Source organism: Colobus angolensis, unplaced genomic scaffold, assembly GCF_000951035.1.
Source record: "Colobus angolensis palliatus isolate OR3802 unplaced genomic scaffold, Cang.pa_1.0 Scaffold126, whole genome shotgun sequence".
Classification (NCBI taxonomy): Eukaryota; Metazoa; Chordata; class Mammalia; order Primates; family Cercopithecidae; genus Colobus; species Colobus angolensis.
In genome coordinates this window covers 2,417,270-2,434,014 of record NW_012113808.1, presented here as the reverse complement: position 1 = coordinate 2,434,014, position 16,745 = coordinate 2,417,270, and the positions used below count along the sequence as shown (strand labels likewise).

The 16,745-nt window shown below is 44.2% G+C and overlaps 1 protein-coding gene across 1 annotated transcript in view; it reads right to left on the bottom strand.

The window, feature by feature from the left end:
* ABCB10 (ATP-binding cassette, sub-family B (MDR/TAP), member 10) overlaps positions 1-16,548 on the bottom strand; it is a 34,328-nt gene extending 17,780 nt beyond the window's left edge. Inside the window, exons 1-5 of the mRNA XM_011933329.1 lie at positions 15,426-16,548; positions 13,676-13,878; positions 7,899-8,033; positions 5,964-6,110; positions 4,844-4,979 (exon numbers count right to left, since the gene is read on the bottom strand). Coding sequence (XP_011788719.1) covers positions 4,844-4,979; positions 5,964-6,110; positions 7,899-8,033; positions 13,676-13,878; positions 15,426-15,588 — 784 coding nt within the window. The 5' untranslated portion in view covers positions 15,589-16,548. The remainder of the gene's footprint in view (positions 1-4,843; positions 4,980-5,963; positions 6,111-7,898; positions 8,034-13,675; positions 13,879-15,425) is intronic.
* Between the last annotated feature and the right edge of the window lie 197 nt (positions 16,549-16,745).

Below are 16,745 nucleotides of genomic sequence, written 5' to 3'. Positions count from 1 at the left end.
ATACAAAAATACAAAAATTAGACCAGGCGTGGGTGGCTCATGCCTGTAATCCCAGGACTTTCGGAGGCCGAGGTGGGTGGATCACTTGAGGTCAGAGTTTGAAACCAGCCTGGCCAACATGGTGAAACCCCTTCTCTACTAAAAATACAAAAAAAAAAAAAAAAACAGCTGGACATGGTGGCACGCAACTGTAGTCCCAGCTACTCGGGAGGCTGAGGCTGGAGAATCGCTTGAACCTAGGAAGTGGAGGTTGCAGTGGCCAAGACTGCGCCACTACACTCTAGACAGTGTGACAGAGCGAGACTCCATCTCAAAAAAAAAAAAGCCAGGCATGGTGGCGGATGCCTGTAATCCTAGCTATTTGGGAGGCTGAGGCACAAGAATTCCTTGAACCTGGGAGGTGGAGTGAGCCGAGATGGTGCCACTGCACTCCAGCCTGGGCAACAGAATGAGACTCCCTTTATAAAACAAACAAACAAAAAGAAACCTTGCCAATGCTGACTACGTTGCAAGTCATCACAGCAGGATACTGGGAAAAGTTTTCAATTAGCAATAATCATGCCTCGGATAAACCTCAGTGCCTATGATACTGTCACTGCGCTAAGCTGAACACATTCTTACCATCCAATCAAGCAGTTGTACTCCTTGGTATTTACCTAAATGAGCTGAAAACTTCTATCTACACAAAAACCTACACATGGATGTTTATAGCAGCTTTATTCATCATTGCCAAAACTTAGAAGCAGCCAAGTGTCCTTTAGTAGGTGAATGAATAAACTGTTGTACATCCACACAATGGAATATTATTCAGTGCTAAAAATAAATGAGCTATTGAGCCATAAAAAGACATGGAGAAATCTTAAATGCATATTTCTATGAAAAGAGCCAATCAAATGCTACATATTGTATGATTAAAACTATATGACATTCTAGAAAAGGCACAACCATGGAAACAGTAAAAACCATCAGTGGTTGTCAGGGGTTTCAGAAGGGTGATGAATAAGCAGAGCTCATTCATCTTTGGGGCAGTGAAAATACTTTGTATGGTACACTAATGTTGGATACATGTCATTTTGCATTTGTCCAAACCCATAGAATGTGTAACACCAAGAGTGAACCCTAATGTAAACTGTGGACTTTGGGTGTAATGCTGTGTCAATGTAGGCTTTTTTTTTTTTTTTCTTTTGAGACAGAGTCTCACTCTGTCACCCATGCTGGAGTGCAGTGGCACAATCTCAGCTCACTGCAACCTCCACCTCCCAGGTTCAAGCAATTCTCCTGCCTCAGCCTCCCAAGTAGCTGGGATTACAGGCGTGCACCACCACACACTGCTAATTTTTGTATTTTTAGTAGAGACAGGGTTTTGCCATGTTGGCCAGGCTGGTCTCGAACTCCTGGCCTCAAGTGATCTGCCCGCCTCAGCCTCACAAAATGCTGGGATTACAGAAGTGAGTGACTGCCCCCGGCTATAGATTCATTAATTGTATCAAATGTACCACTCTGCGGGGGATGTTAATAGGGAGGCTGTGTGTGTATGGGGACATGGGTATGCACCCCTTTCTCTACACAATTTTGCTATGAACGTAAAACTACTTTGAAAATGGTATTCATTTTTAAAAGGGAGGGAGGGAAGAAAGGAAGAAGAAAAAATTAAGGCTGGGCATGGTGGTACACACCTATAATCCCAGCACTTCGAGAGGCCAAGGCAGGAGGATCACTTGAGCCCAGGAGTTTGAGACCAGCCTGGGCAACACAACATAGCGAGACCCTGTCTCTACAAAAAAAATAATTAGCTGAGTATGGTTGTGTATGCCTGCAGTCCTAGCCACTCAGGAGGCTGAGGCAGAAGGATCACTTGAGCCCAGGAGGTCGAGGCTGCAGTGGGCTAGGATTGTGCCATTGCACTCCTGCCTGGAGACAGAGTGAGACCCTGTCTCTAAAACAAAACAAAACAAAACAAAAAAGAAGTAAAGGGAAACAGTAAAAAGTAGTTTAACATAGTAAAGAGCTTTGACTCTGAAGAACAAAAGCACAATGGCCCTGGATAAACAAAATGTGATCTCTCTTTACAATGTAACATTCAACCATAAAAAGGAACAACCCACTAGTCCAGTAGTGGTGGCTCATGCCTGTCATCCCAACACTCTGGGAGGCAGAGGCGGGCAGACTGCTTGAGCCCAGAAGTTCAAGACCAGCCTGGGAAACATGGTGAAACTCTGTCTCTACGAAAATACAAAAGCTAGCCAGGCAGGGCGGCACATGCCTGTAAATCCCAGCTACTTAGGAGGCTGAGGTGAGAGGACTGCTTGAGCCCAGGAGGTCAAGGCTGCACTACTGCACTCCAGCCTGGGTGACAGAGCAAGCCTCTGTCTTGGTGGAAAAAAAAAAAAAGGAATGACCTACTGATACGTGCTACAATGTAGATGAACTTTGAAAATATTATGCTAAGTGTAAGCCGCCAGGCACAAAAGGACATATATTGTATGATTCCTTTTATATGAAATATCTACAGTAAGTAAATACATAAAGACAGAAAGCAAACTGTGGTTGCCAGGAGCTGGCAGGAGGAAGTAATGTAGATAGATTGCTTAATGAGTATTGGTTTTCTTTTCAGTGATGAAATTGTTTGAGAGCTAGATGGAGGTAGTGGTTGCACAGCATTGTGAATGTACTAAACACCACTGAATTGTAAAGTTGAAAATGGTTAGGTTTTGCTTTTCTTCATACAGTACTTCTGACTTTATCTTAGAAGAGAATGTACTTAGAATCACTGGGGTTTTTACCCCTAGTATGCCCTTCTAAGCCGAAATCAAAATAAAAATTCTTATTTAATAAATAAAATAGAATTTCTTGCTTTGTAGATTTATTACAGAATCACTTTGGATAGTGATTCTATAAAAGTATAAAATTACTTTAAAAACATAAAAGCACGGCTGGGTGCTGTGGCTCACACCTGTAATCCCAGTACTTTGGGAGTCTGAGGCGGGCGGATTGCCGAAGTTCAGGAGTTCAAGACCAGCCTGGGCAACACGGTGAAACCCCGTCTCTACTAAAAAATTCAAAAAATTAGCCAGGTGTGGCAGCATGTGCCTGTAGTCCCAGCTACTCAGAAGGCTGAGGCAGGACAATTGCTTGAATCCAAGAGGCAGAGGTTGCAGTGAGCCGAGATCATGCCACTGTACTACTCCAGCCTGGGCGACAAAGCGAGACTCCGTCTCTAAATAAACAAAGAAGCACTTAAAATCCAATTTAAGTTGTTGGGCATTGGTGGTTCAGTGGTAGAATTCTCACCTGCTAATTCAAGTTGCTGGATTAAATTCCTATCACCTTAGGCATCTACGTTATAAATGTGGAAGAACCGGTGGCAACAGGTATACACTGACCTACCCATATTTTCTTTCATCCCTCCTCGCACCAGATGGCAGATCCTGAACAAGACAGTTGACCAGAGTTGTGGGCTAGCCTGTGGTTAAGAAAGCCAAATTACCCAATCTCTGCACGTAGACAAAGCCTTAGCAGCACCTCCTATAACCAGTGGTGGTAACTGACCATAGCAATGGATTAGAACTGTTTTCCAACCCATTCTGTGCAAGACACAGTTGTGAACTTGCCCCTTGTGAATAGAGAGGACAATAAAACAACCACAAACAGAAATAACTTCTATCATGCCACCAAGTGGTACAGAGGAGGGAAGAGGAGGGGCTGAGAAAGATTATGTCAAATGTGGCAGAAAACACTAAGATGAGGGGAGGCCAGGGAGGAAATCTGGAATGTGAACAGAAAGGCCAGGGAGAAGGGAAGTGGGGTAGGTAGTCCACTTGAAGGAGGACAGAAGACCTAAGGGAACAGGACTATAACAGGGTGTGAAACCTCCAGCCCAGCAGGCTTAATCCAAGAAATGGAGAGGGAAGAGCTACATACTGTCTGTGGGTCCTCCTGAACCAGTCTGCCTTCTCGCTTCCCAAACCATCCAGCACCCCAAAACATCTTAATCAGTTTTTATTTAAGACCAGCCAGCAGAACTAAAATGCTTTTTTCAGGGGTCTCTGAAAATATCATTCCAGAAAAAAATCTTCACTTGCCTGCAGATGTCTACAGAAATGCCTCTACCTTCAACAATTAGACAAAAAACCCTGAAAATAAAACCCTCTGGTTGAAGCAACACCATAGGATACCTGACAATATTCCATTAATCAGACCTTAAGCTACTTACCTGACCTTTCCATCTTGAGTTTCAAAGACAAGAAGGAAAACAAAAACTAGGAAATCATTTGTCCCAGGTTGACTGGGGATGCATTCCTGCTTTCCTTCATCCGGGAATGAAAAATAAAAGCTGAACTCTGACGGTCTTAATAAAAGCAAGCAACTCTGTTTCATGCACTTGATAATTTATAAATATTTTTTGATTGCTCATTAGTTTTGAATATGGTTGACTTTGTACAAAAGGAATGTTATTCTCCACTGATTTGCTAATCACGAGACCATCACTAACACGGGACTATGGGTTTCTGTGTCCACACGTGCTCAGTGCTATCCTCCTCCTGCCTGCACCTGTGAGCAAGTGAACCAACAGTCTGAAGACACAGGTTGGGAAATACCACTCCAGAGCAATGCTGAGGCCTGCAAAGATCCCCAAATTTCCCAACCAAGGAGGTGTTTGCTTGTCTGCTGCGGAGGGTCACACTCATTTTACTTCTTTAAAAGCCCAGTTGGAATAATAACATTCTAGGAAATGTTTTTTCAGTCGAAGTTAATTGAAGTAATGTGAAATTTCAGTTTCTATTTCAGAAATGATGCTCTGATTTTCAATTTGTAACACCCCAAGCCTATTTAAATTATTTACCTCCAATGCTTATTCCAACCCAGAAAGCATACATTAGGAAGGAAGAGAGTTCACCCACAGTCATGTGGGCACTGCCCATCAGCAGCCCTCCTTTGTACAGGACAGAAAGCACAATCAGGTTTCCGGAGAGCCCAGTCTGTCGAATGAACAAAACACAGAAGTCAGGTGGGGATCAAGGACCCAGAATGCAAAAAGCGTGAGCACAGCCTGTAATGTACCTTTTTCATTCAACTGTCACAGCAAGATTTTTCCAAAATATTAATTTCACCTGAGTTTCAAATTAAAAATGGTTTTGTAATATTGCAATAATGAAGAAAACAATCTAATCGCCATGAAAACCAATAAGCTGTCTCCCATCAGATCCCGATTTTATCCCATCTACTCAGTTTGCAAAGGATAAAAGTAATACTAAAGGTTCCTTCCCTAACCAGAGGAAACAAATAAATATCTACTACGTGGGTTTATATAATACAATGAGATGTTGTGGGCAAGGACACAAGCCTGAGGAGCTGGCCTCCTGTATCTGTGGCCGGCTTTTACCTTGGTTGCATGTGTGGTTGTCTTAGGCATAGGGGCAGCCTTCTCCAGGCCGCTGATCCTTATCTGTTAATCATAGCAATGATGGAATTGTCTTTGACGTTCTTTTCAGTTTACACATATCTTGAATTGTCCTATTTGAGTGCATTGTGATTGATTTTTTATACTTCTTTCTTGAAACACATTGAGGTGATTTTGGTTAATTCTCAGACTTTGCTGGCATGAGAATGACCCAGAAGGCCTGTTAAACAGATTGCTGGCCCCAGTTTCCTACCCAGCAGATCTGCGATGGAGCTGAGTCTCAGCGAGGCTGACCAGGGCCCAGGCAAAGCCGATGCCGCTGGCCTGCACCGCACAAATAATCCCTGCCCGATCGCACCATGCACTGACTTTTCTCTAAGGACATTTACTTGTTTCTTCCTTTTTCACAAAAATATTTTAAAGAAAGTCATTCTCAGCCTTGAAATTAAGACTAAAATTTTAAAAGTTAAAATCATTTTCTACTTATGCTGAACACCACAGAATAAAACTCTCACCATTCTAACATCTGCCACTTTCACTTTTTCCAAAATTATCTACTTACTGCTCCAAAGAAGCCAGCCCGAGCGAATGCCTCTTTCCTTGCTAACTGCATCACATAGTCCACTTTGCTGGCATATTTCTCTCTTTCAGTCATTTCTTTCCCAAAAGCTCGAACAGTTCTTACATTTCCAATACGTTCCTCAGCTAGCTGGGAGAATAATAAATACATTTCAGGAGGAGAAGGGTCATATTTCAAGAGCTTCTAGAAGCAAAAATAAAATGTGGTTCTCATTTCATTTATTTATTTATTAAAAAGAAAAGAAAAGAAATAGTGATAGTAAGAAGTGAGAACTCCCTAAAAGACACTATCAATGGAAAACCACTCTTGATACATGACTAAGTCAAAAAAGAGTGACAGCAGAGTACACAGAGCAATCCTAGTTTTGGGGGAAAAAAACTATACCTAAACATATCATATATATAGACAGAAAAATAGGAGCATATGTAGATGCAGAAATACATTTTTATGCAGAGAAAAAGACAGACTCCAAAATATTAATAATGTTAGTTCTAAAAGACAGGATTATGCGTATTTTTGTTTTCTATTTTCAAATTTTTCAACAATAAACATGCATGGTTTTTTTTGTGTTTTTTTGAGACGGAGTCTCGCCCTGTCACCCAGGCTGGAGTGCAGTGGCTCAATCTCGGCTCACTGCAAGCTCCGCCTTCCAGGCTCACACCATTCTCCTGCCTTAGCATCCCGAGTAGCTGGGACCACAGGTGCCTGCCGCCACACCCAGCTAATTTTTTGTATTTTTAGTAGAGACGGGGTTTCACCATGTGAGCCAGGACGTTCTCTATCTCCTGACCTTGTGATCTGCCTGCCTCGGCCTCCCGAAGTGCTGGGATTATAGGCATGAGCCACTGCACCCAGCCCCATGCATGGTTTTTGTACTGTGAAAGTATAATGGTTATTTTTAATTTTTCTTTTTTTTTTTGGAACGGAGTTTCACTCTTGTCACCCAGGCTGGAGTGCAATGGCACAATCTTGGCTCACTGCAACCTCTGCCTCCCGGGTTCAAAATTCTCCTTGTCTCAGTCTCCCAAGTAGCTGGGATTACAGGCAGGAACCAGCGCATCCAGCTAATTTTTGTATTTTTAGTAGGAACAAGGTTTCTCCACGCTGGCTGGTTTGAAACTTCTGACCTCAAGTGATCCACCCGACTTGGCCTCCCAAGGTGCTGGGATTATAGACACGAGCCGCTGCACCGGGCCATTTTTAATTTTTGAAAAGATAACATTGCACAGCATTGCAAAGCCAGATTTATTAAATTAATGAAACACAGTGTTATCTAGTAACTATTTTCAAAACCTGATTAACTGCTTTGTCCCATAACAAATAGTGATAGTGGCTAGGTATGGTGGTTCACGCCTGTAATCTCAGCATTCCAGGAGGCTGAGGTGGGAGGATCGCTTGAGCCCAGGAATTTGAAACCAGCCTGGGCAACACAGTAAGACCCTGTTTCTACAAAAAATTTTAAAAATCAGTGGGCATGGTGGCATGTGGCTATAGTCCCAGCTACTGAGGAGGCTGGGGTGGGAGGATCACTTGAGCCTGGGAGGCTAAAGCTTCACTGAGCTGTGATTGTACCACTGCACTCTAGCCTAGAGTGCATGAAAAAGACTTTTCTCATGTACCCTGTCTCAAAAAATAAGAAGAAAGGAAAGGAAAAGGAAAGGAAAAGAAATAGTGATAGTAAGAAGTGAGGACTCCACAAAATGTTTAGTCGAGTTGGATCTACTTTGAGATATGGGTAGAAACCTAGTCTAGAAAACAGAGTAGTTTAAGTTTCTGGGATCTTGGGGTAATTTCTAATGAAAGGAAAGGAAGGCACTTTATTGAAAAACCTAAGCACATCCCTTAGGATCTGCCATCTAGGATCCTGGCCGTGACCCCATTCTGCTGGAAACCACGCGGATGAGAAGGGGCTTTTACCTGAGTGGCTTGTGCCAGGGAATCCTGGGTGACTTTGGTCAGTTTCCGTAGATATCGTCCATAAATTACAGCAATGATTGACACTGGAGGCACCACGCTCAAGACAAAGGTGGCCAGATTAGGTGAGATAAAAAACTGTCAAAAACAAAAAAAATTGAGAGGTGTTTGTTACATAGGGTGGCAAGACATTCTCATTACCTACGATAGGGCAGTGTGTGTAGGGGTGTGTCTGTGTGTGTGTGAGTGTGTTTAAATTAACAGCAGGCTTGAAGGTACCGTCCCCAAGTTGTTACATCCTGTTTGGGTAGAATTTTTCAGACATCTTTATTCTTCACAAAATATTCAGCATGCCACACAGAAGAAATGTGACAAGCAATTGCTGAAGAAAGAATCCTCAGGCCAATACTAGATCAGACCATGCTGTTTAACAACAGAGTGGGAAGAGACAGGATGAGTGTGGCAGAGGCCCGTTCTGCTCCACACTCCAGACCATATCAGGAGTTGTATATTCAGGTCTGAACCACCTGCAGGCACTGAACAACCAGAGCAACACGTCCCATCAAAATGACCAAGATGCTGAAGTTACCAAAAAACCTCACACTGGGTAGGGTGCAGTGGCTCACGCCTGTAATCTCAGTACTTTGGGAGGCCAAGGCAGGCGGATCACCTGAGGTCAGGAGTTCGAGACCAGTCTGACCAACATGGTGAAACCCCGTCTCTACTAAAAATACAAAAATTAGCTGGGTGTTGGGGTGCATGCCTGTAATCCCAGGTACTCGGCAGGCTGAGGCAGGAGAATTGCTTGAACCCGGGAGGTGGAGGTTGCAGTGAGCCAAGATTGAGTCACTGCACTCCAGCCTAGATAACAAGAGCAAAACTCTGTCTCAAAACAAAAACAAAAACAAAAACCACACATTGCATGACAAACAGTCAACAGAGGACTTGGAGGGCACAACCAACAAGTCGAAGAAGAATTAAAGCTGCTTTCATGGCTCAGTGGACTGAAGTCTGCAGGATGGATCTGGGCTCAACATACCGAGAAGCTTCTAGCAACTGGAATTGCTGAAAGAATAACCTAACTTCTAGAAGTAAGTAACAGAGGGTTTCCCTGTCAACCTTGCAATTTGGTGACTGTACTTTCAATAGTACTAGCATCTCTTTGACAAATTACTAAAATCTACCATATCTCATTTGCACAGAATATAGTATAATCAGTACAAGGCTAAATAATACTAACAAAAAGCTGCAAACTGAAATGTAAGTGGATGGATCAACCAATCATTCACTCATTCATTTACTCATTCAACAAGTTGTTACTGAGTGCCTATGTTACTGAGTGCAAGCACTATTCCAGGCACCTGGGAGATAACCAACCCTCACAGAGTTGTCATGCAAGAAAGAAGAGATGAGACTTAGATAATAGACAAGTATAAGAGAGAGAAAGTATCACTTCAGATGTAACATGATCTTGGAAGACCTCTCCACCAAGAGGGAAGAGCCATTGCATAAAGACCCTGAGGCAGAAAGGAGGTTGGCACCTTCACAGAGGAGCAAGCAGATGTGTACACAAATGTCCCACCCTGAGAAGACAAGTCCATCAGGACACCTGGGGTGAGCCTCGGGGAGCATAATCATATCTCTGATGGTCACCATCAGGACATGAGACCAACAGGACAGGTCTAACACTTCTGGGGCCTGAACACACTGATGTCAAATGAACCAACTGGACAGGTGTCCTCTGTGTGGGGCAGGCACAGTTCATCAAGATTCTCCTAGAACTGTCCCAGAACCACCCCCTTCCTTCACTGTGGTTCCATACTTAATGAAAAACCTTCTGGCCAGGTGCGGTGGCTCAAGCCTGTAATCCCAGCACTTTGGGAGGCCGAGATGAGCGGATCACGAGGTCAGGAGATCGAGACCACCCTGGCTAACACGGTGAAACCCCGTCTCTACTAAAAAACGTAAAAAACTAGCCGGGCGAGGTGGCGGGCGCCTGTAGTCCCAGCTACTCGGGAGGCTGAGGCAGAAGAATGGCCTGAACCCAGGAGGCGGAGCTTACAGTGAGCTGAGATCCAGCCAGAGCAAGACTCTGTCTCAAACAAAACAAAACAAAACAAAACAAAACAAACCCAAAAAACCTTCTGATGACTAATACAGGGTCCTGGCACCATAATGAAGTGTTTTGAATAGCAGAAATGGGCTAGGCATGGGGGCTCACGACTGTAATCCTAGCATTTCAGGAGGCTGAGGTGGGTGGATCGTTTGAGCCCAGGAGTTCAAAACCAGTGGGCTGGGCAACATGGTGAGACACTGTCTGTATAGAAAAAAATACAAAAATTAGCCGGGCATGGTGGTGCACGCCTGTAGTTCCAGCTACTCGGGAGGCTGACGTGGGAGGACTGCTAGAGCTCGGGAGGTGGAGAGTGCAGTGAGCCAAGATGACACCACTGCACTACAGCCTAGGCACCAGAGTGAGACCTTGTCTCACACACACACACACACACAAAATTGGAATAGCAGAAACTTAATAGTAGGAAGGCCCACTATGTAAATTGATAAATTGGCAGTATGGCATACACAGTATCAGGTTCTCATAATTGGACGTCTCCTATGTCAGGTCCATGAGTTTGTGCAGGAGAAACAAAGTCACATTTCTGATCCTCTAGAGCCAAAGATCAGATGCTAAGTGAAGCCACTTCCTGAGGCCCTTTTATAGACTGAATGTTTCCCCCTGAAATTCATGTGTTGAAGCCTTAACCCCCAGCATGGCTATATTTGGAGATGGGGCCTCTAAGAAAGTAACTAAGGTTAAATGAGGTCATAAGTGTGGGGCCACAATCCAACAGGATTAGTGTCCTTATAAGAGACACTCTAGAGCACACTCTCTCTCCACTATGTGAGCACATGGCAAGATGGCAGCTGCCTACAAGCCAAGAGAAGAAGCCTCAGAATGAAGCTATTTTGCTAATACCTTGATCCTGGACTTCCAACCTCCAGAACTGTGAGAAATACATTTCTTTTGTTTCAGCCACCCAGTCTGTGGTATTATTATGGCAGCCCAAACAGACCCCTTTGAATTGCTCATCTGATCCTACACTGAATTCCCTTTCCTTGTTACGAAAAGCACCCCAAGTGATTTTTTCCCAGCTTGAACTCTTCCTGATCCCCCAAACTATTCATATTTGGAAAACGGCATGTTAGTGCAGGAAGGGTCCTCTTCCAGAGGTTTGCTTCTCTCTTAGCTGGAAAATCATGAGTTTTCAAAGCTGTTTTTCATTCCGTAAGTCAGATCTAATAGGCAACACAACCTTCCTCTCTGAACTGAGTGCTTCATGGGACACAAAGGACAAAATCCAAGCTTTTCCACTTGCAAGAAAGGATTATTTACAGTTCTTATTCCACAGGTCTAGAACTGCACTGCCCAAAACGACAGCCTTACATGGCCACTGGAAACTTGAAATGTGGCAGGTATGACTGAGACACTGAAGTTTTAATTGTATTTAGGTTTAATTAAAATTTAAAAGCCGGCCGGGCGCGGTGGCTCAAGCCTGTAATCCCAGCACTTTGGGAGGCCGAGACAGGCGGATGACGAGGTCAGGAGATCGAGACCATCCTGGCTAACACAGTGAAACCCCGTCTCTACTAAAAATACAAAAACTAGCCGGGCGAGGTGGCGGGCACCTGTAGTCCCAGCTACTCGGGAGGCTGAGGCAGGAGAATGGCGTAAACCCAGGAGGCGGAGCTTGCAGTGAGCTGAGATCCGGCCACTGCACTCCAGTCCGGGCGACAGAGCGAGACTCCACCTCAAAAAAAAAAAAAATTTAAAAGCCTATACTCCATTCAGTTACTGGCAAACTATTAAGTATGTCTGGAAAAACTGAGTATGTCAAACTACTTTTTCAATTGTACATTTTATAAAATCTAAATATAGATCAAGTACTTTCAATGAAAATTTAGCATCTGAATTAAGATGCTCCATAAGTAGAGAATACACACCAGATTTGGAAATGCAGTTGACCTTTGAACAACATAGGTTTGAACTGCATGGGTCAACTTAAACATAGATTTTCTTCCATCTCTGCCACCCCTGAGACAGCAAGAACAACTTTTCTTCCTCTTCTCAGTCTACTTAGTGTGAAGACAATGAGGATAAACACTTTTATGATGGGCCAGGAACGGTGGCTCACGCCTGTAATCCCAGCACTTTGGGAGGCCAAGGTGGGCAGATCACGAGGTCAGGAGTTCAAGACCAGCCTGGCCAACATAGTGAAACCCCATCTCTACTAAAAATACAAAAAAATTAGCGAGGTGTGGTGGCAGGCGCCTATAATCCCAGCTACTCGGGAGGCTGAGGCAGGAGAATCACTTGAATCCGGGAGGCGGAGTTTGCAGTGAGCCAAGATCCCGCCATTGCACTCCAGCCTGGACGACAGTGCAAGACTCTGTCTCAAAAAAAAAACAAAACAAACTTTTATGACGATCCACTTCCACTTAATAAATATTTTACCTTCCTTATGATTTTCTTAATAACACTTCCTTTTATCTAGCTTATTCTGTTGTAAGAACATAGTATATAATACATATAACATACCAAATACATGGTAATTGACTGTTTATGTTATCAGTAAGGCTTCTGGTCAACAGTAGGCTACTAGTAGTTAAGTTTTTGGGGAGTCAAAAGTTATACTTTGATTTTTGACTGTGTGGGGTTCAGTGTCCCAACCCCTGCATTGTTCAAGGGTCAACTATAATATGAAAGAAATAATATAAAATACTTCATTAATAATTTTGGTATTAATTACATGTTGAGATGACAATAATTTGTTTATACTGGCTTAAACAAAACATTATTAAAATTAATCTCAGCCAGATATGGTGGCTCAAGCCTGTAATCCCAGCACTTTGGGAGGCCGAGGCAGGAGGATCACTTGAGGCCAAGAGTTGGAGACCAGCCTGGGCAACATAAAGAGATCCTGCCTCTACAAAAAATATATATGTATTTTTTAAATTAGCCAGACTTGGTGGTGTGTGCCTGTAGTCCCAGATACTTGGGAGACTGAGGTAGGAGAATCACTTGAGTCCAGGAGTTTATGACTGCAGGGAGCTATGATCTTGCCACTGTACTCCAGCCTGGGTAACAGAGTAACACTCTGTCTCTAAAAAAAAAATAAAATTAAAAAAATAAAATTAATCTGATTGGCTTTTTTGCTTTTTTAAATGTGGCTACTGAAACATCAAAATCACATATGTGGCTTGCATTGCCTCTCTACCGACCTGCAGCACTGGGCTAAATAGAAATACTGGTTGGAGAGGTAAGGCAAGCAGACAGGACAGGCACAAGCCACTCAGTTAAGAAAAGGAAAAAAGGCCGTGGGAGTGAAGAGCTCTCCCCTTAAAAGAGCACAGTTCGACTTACACACACAGAGGAATGGAATTTAGTCACTGCTTGGCGCCACCCACAGGGTAGTACCCAGTGCTCCTTCTACCTGATGCTCTTTTCTGCCATAATACCCCGGGTTCACACGTCTCAGAATACCCAGCAGTAACACAAGAGTCCATTTTCCAGATAATCACTCATTCTGGAGAAATGAAGGTACAAGAGGCCATGCAGGTAGAGGCAATCCCCATGTTCCAGCAGCCTCTGCAATAGCACTTTTGGCTCTAGGCACTTACAGAATGATGCGAATCGCTCACCTTGAGCTCATCTCACACTTGAGAGGCCTGGTGCAAGCCAAGCCCTGGCAGGAAGGTACCAAGGGGAACCCAGACCAACATACCATCATGCTGATGCCTACAGAAGCCTGGGCCCCGGCCCTGAGCCCATCTGAGAGGTTTTCAGTCACTGAGCGCCCCAGGAGTTCAGTGTCTGATGAGAGGCGGTTAATCAATTCTCCTGTGCGAGTCTTGTCAAAGAAAGCAACCTCCTGCCTCAGGATGGAGGAGAATAACGAAGTTCTCAGCCTATTCACAATGCGCTGACCTGCAAAAGCAAACACGAACAGGCTCACCAGGGGTAAAGACATCCATTACCATTATGGGACAGCCACCTCCTGTGCAGCAGCTTGGCCTGGAGTTGTAACCCTTCTGAGCAATGCAGCCTCTGAGCGTGTCTGCTGCACTGTATCCCATGGGGAGAAAGAGCCTTTCCCAAACCAGGCACATTAACTGTCATGCACTACTAACAGCACTTTTCTCTTATTAACTACAGACTGTGGGGGCTAGTGAGAGGATATAGGAATAAAATAAATATAACATGACTCAGAGGCTTTTTTTATTTTTACTTTTTTTTTTTTTTTTTTTTTTAAGAGACTGGGTCTTGCTCTATCACCCAGGCTTGAATGCAGTGGCACGATCATAGTTCACTATAGCTTCAACCTTGTGGCTCAAGCCATCCTCCCACCTCAGCCTCCTGGGTAGCTGAAACTACAGACGTCTGCCACTACACCCAGCTTAATTTATTTTTAGTACAGACGGAGTCTTGCTATGTGGCTCAGGCTTATCTCAAACTCATGGGCTCAAGCAATCCTCCTGCCTCAGCCTCCCAAAGTGCTAGGATTACAGGTATGAACCATCACATTTGGCCGAGAGTTTTTTAAGGTATTATTTACAAAGAAGTTTTATTACATTAACTTCCAAAAGCTCATTTTGTTCCTCCCTGGAAACCTTTTCCCGTATTGAACCTTTAAATGGCAAGAACGGTTAATCATCCACAGAGTTAAATGGAGAGCAACCAACTTCCAGTTGGTGTCCCGGGTTCTCTCATTATTGTGGCAGTGACCTGCCTGTACCAAGGAGATCTCTTTACAGAAATACTAACAAAGTTATCATCCCAGCTGCTACTTAAGGAGAAACACAAGCATGGGGCATGTAAATGGGTTTCTGAAGCGTTCAGGAAGCCTCAGAAGTCCAGCTTCACGGCCAGGGGCCTCATTTTCTTTTTTCCTTTCTTTTTTTTTTTTTTTTGAGATGGAGTCTCGCTGTGTCCCCCAGGCTGCAGGACCCCCAGCAGTGGTGTGATCTGGGCTTACTGCAAGCTCCGCGTCCTGGGTTCAAGTGAGTCTCCTGCCTCAGCCTCCTGAAGTAGCTGAGATTACAGGTGCACGCCACCACGCCTGGGTAATTTTTGTATTTTTAGTAGAGTCGGGGTTTCACCATGTTGGCTAGGCTGGTCTCAAACTCCTGACCTCGTGATCCACCTGCCTCGGCCTCCCAAAGTGCTGAGATTACAGGCGTGATCCACCGCACCCAGCCTGAGGGGCTTATTTCCAAACCTCCCGTAAGACCAACATTGTTGCCCTTACAGCTCAACTTCAACTGTAAAAGAAGAGTTGAGAACAGTGCTTGATCTAAAATAATCTGTACCTCCAACATCTGGGCAGTCATTGGGCTCTATCCCCACTTAACGGGATGCCAGGAAGAGAGGAAGAGAATGGAGCCTGGAGCACATGAGATTTGAGACCGAACAAACCCACAGGACTCTACATCTTCTTCAGGATGACTCACATCCCTGAGAGGAGAGACTGTTACCTGAAGTTTGCATGAGGTAGACACGAATGGCATTGGCGGCAGCACCACATAGAAACACACCACTGAGCCCAAGGCAGAGGCGGGTCAGGTTGTCGCTGTAGTCCACAGTGGGGTTGGTATAGATGACATCGATGATCTTCCCCAGGAAGAAAGGGGCAGACATGGAGATAACACTGGATATCGTGAGAAATCCAACCGCAGCTAGAAAACACAAGCACTCTCAATGCTCAGGGTGCTTCAGCAAAGGGGCTGTTGCTGGGGTGCTGAGTCCAGGAGGTTTCCTTGCCAAATAAGCTGTTTTCAGAGTATGCGTTGATCTCAGTCTCTAGCAGTTTCCTCCTTTTTGCTCCTCAACCCCTGACTCAAGGGAAGAACCAAATGGTTCCAGGTGAGAACAAGCAGGCTAAGGAAGTGAGTGATCATATCTGAACCAGAGAAGATGACTTTTTAGTCTGATCAACTCTTCCTCACCAACAAAAACTGGGAGCCAACTACGGAACCCGTTCTGGCCTGCCCCTCCCTCCCTGTCTCTTGATTTTGGTGTTCATCTCAGATCATATTTTTCCTCCATTCATGCTATACATGCAATATTCCTTGGCATCTAACTGTACTGTAACTTGAAGATCAAGCTGTCTAGTTAAAGCCCTTGATTACATCTAGTATCTCAAAACCCTCTTGTCTACAGCCATACACTCCGAACGCACCCAATCCTGTCTGACCTCAGAAGCTACGCAGGGTGAGGCCTCATTAGTACCTGGATGGGAAAGTGCCTGGGAATACAAGGCGCTGTAGGCCTTAAGGAAACAAACAACGCATTCTAGATAACTTTTGGAAAACAGTTTCATGGATCATTACAAGGAAGCAAATGTCAATAAAACGTGATATATTGCTTCTTAATATTATATTATTGCTTTGGGAAATATCAACATGATATGAAAATAAATATGAACCGAATTGTTCATGCACCTAAAAAAAAAGGCAAACAAGAGTCTTATCAGAAGAGAAATATCGGCTTGGCACAGTGACTCATGCCTGTAATCCCAGCACTTTGGGAGGCTGAGGTGGGTGGGTCACTTCAGATCAGGAATTCAAGACCACCCTGGCCAACATGGTGAAACCCTGTCTCTACTAAAAAAAAAAAATACAAAAAATTAGCCAGGTGTGGTGGTGCACATCTGTAGTCCTAGCTACTTGGGAGGCTGAGGCAGGAGAATCGCTTAAACCTGGGAGGTGGAGGTTGCAGTGAGCCAAGATTGAGTCACTGCACTCCAGCCTGGATAACAAGAGCAAAACTCTGTCTCAAAACAAAAACAAAAACAA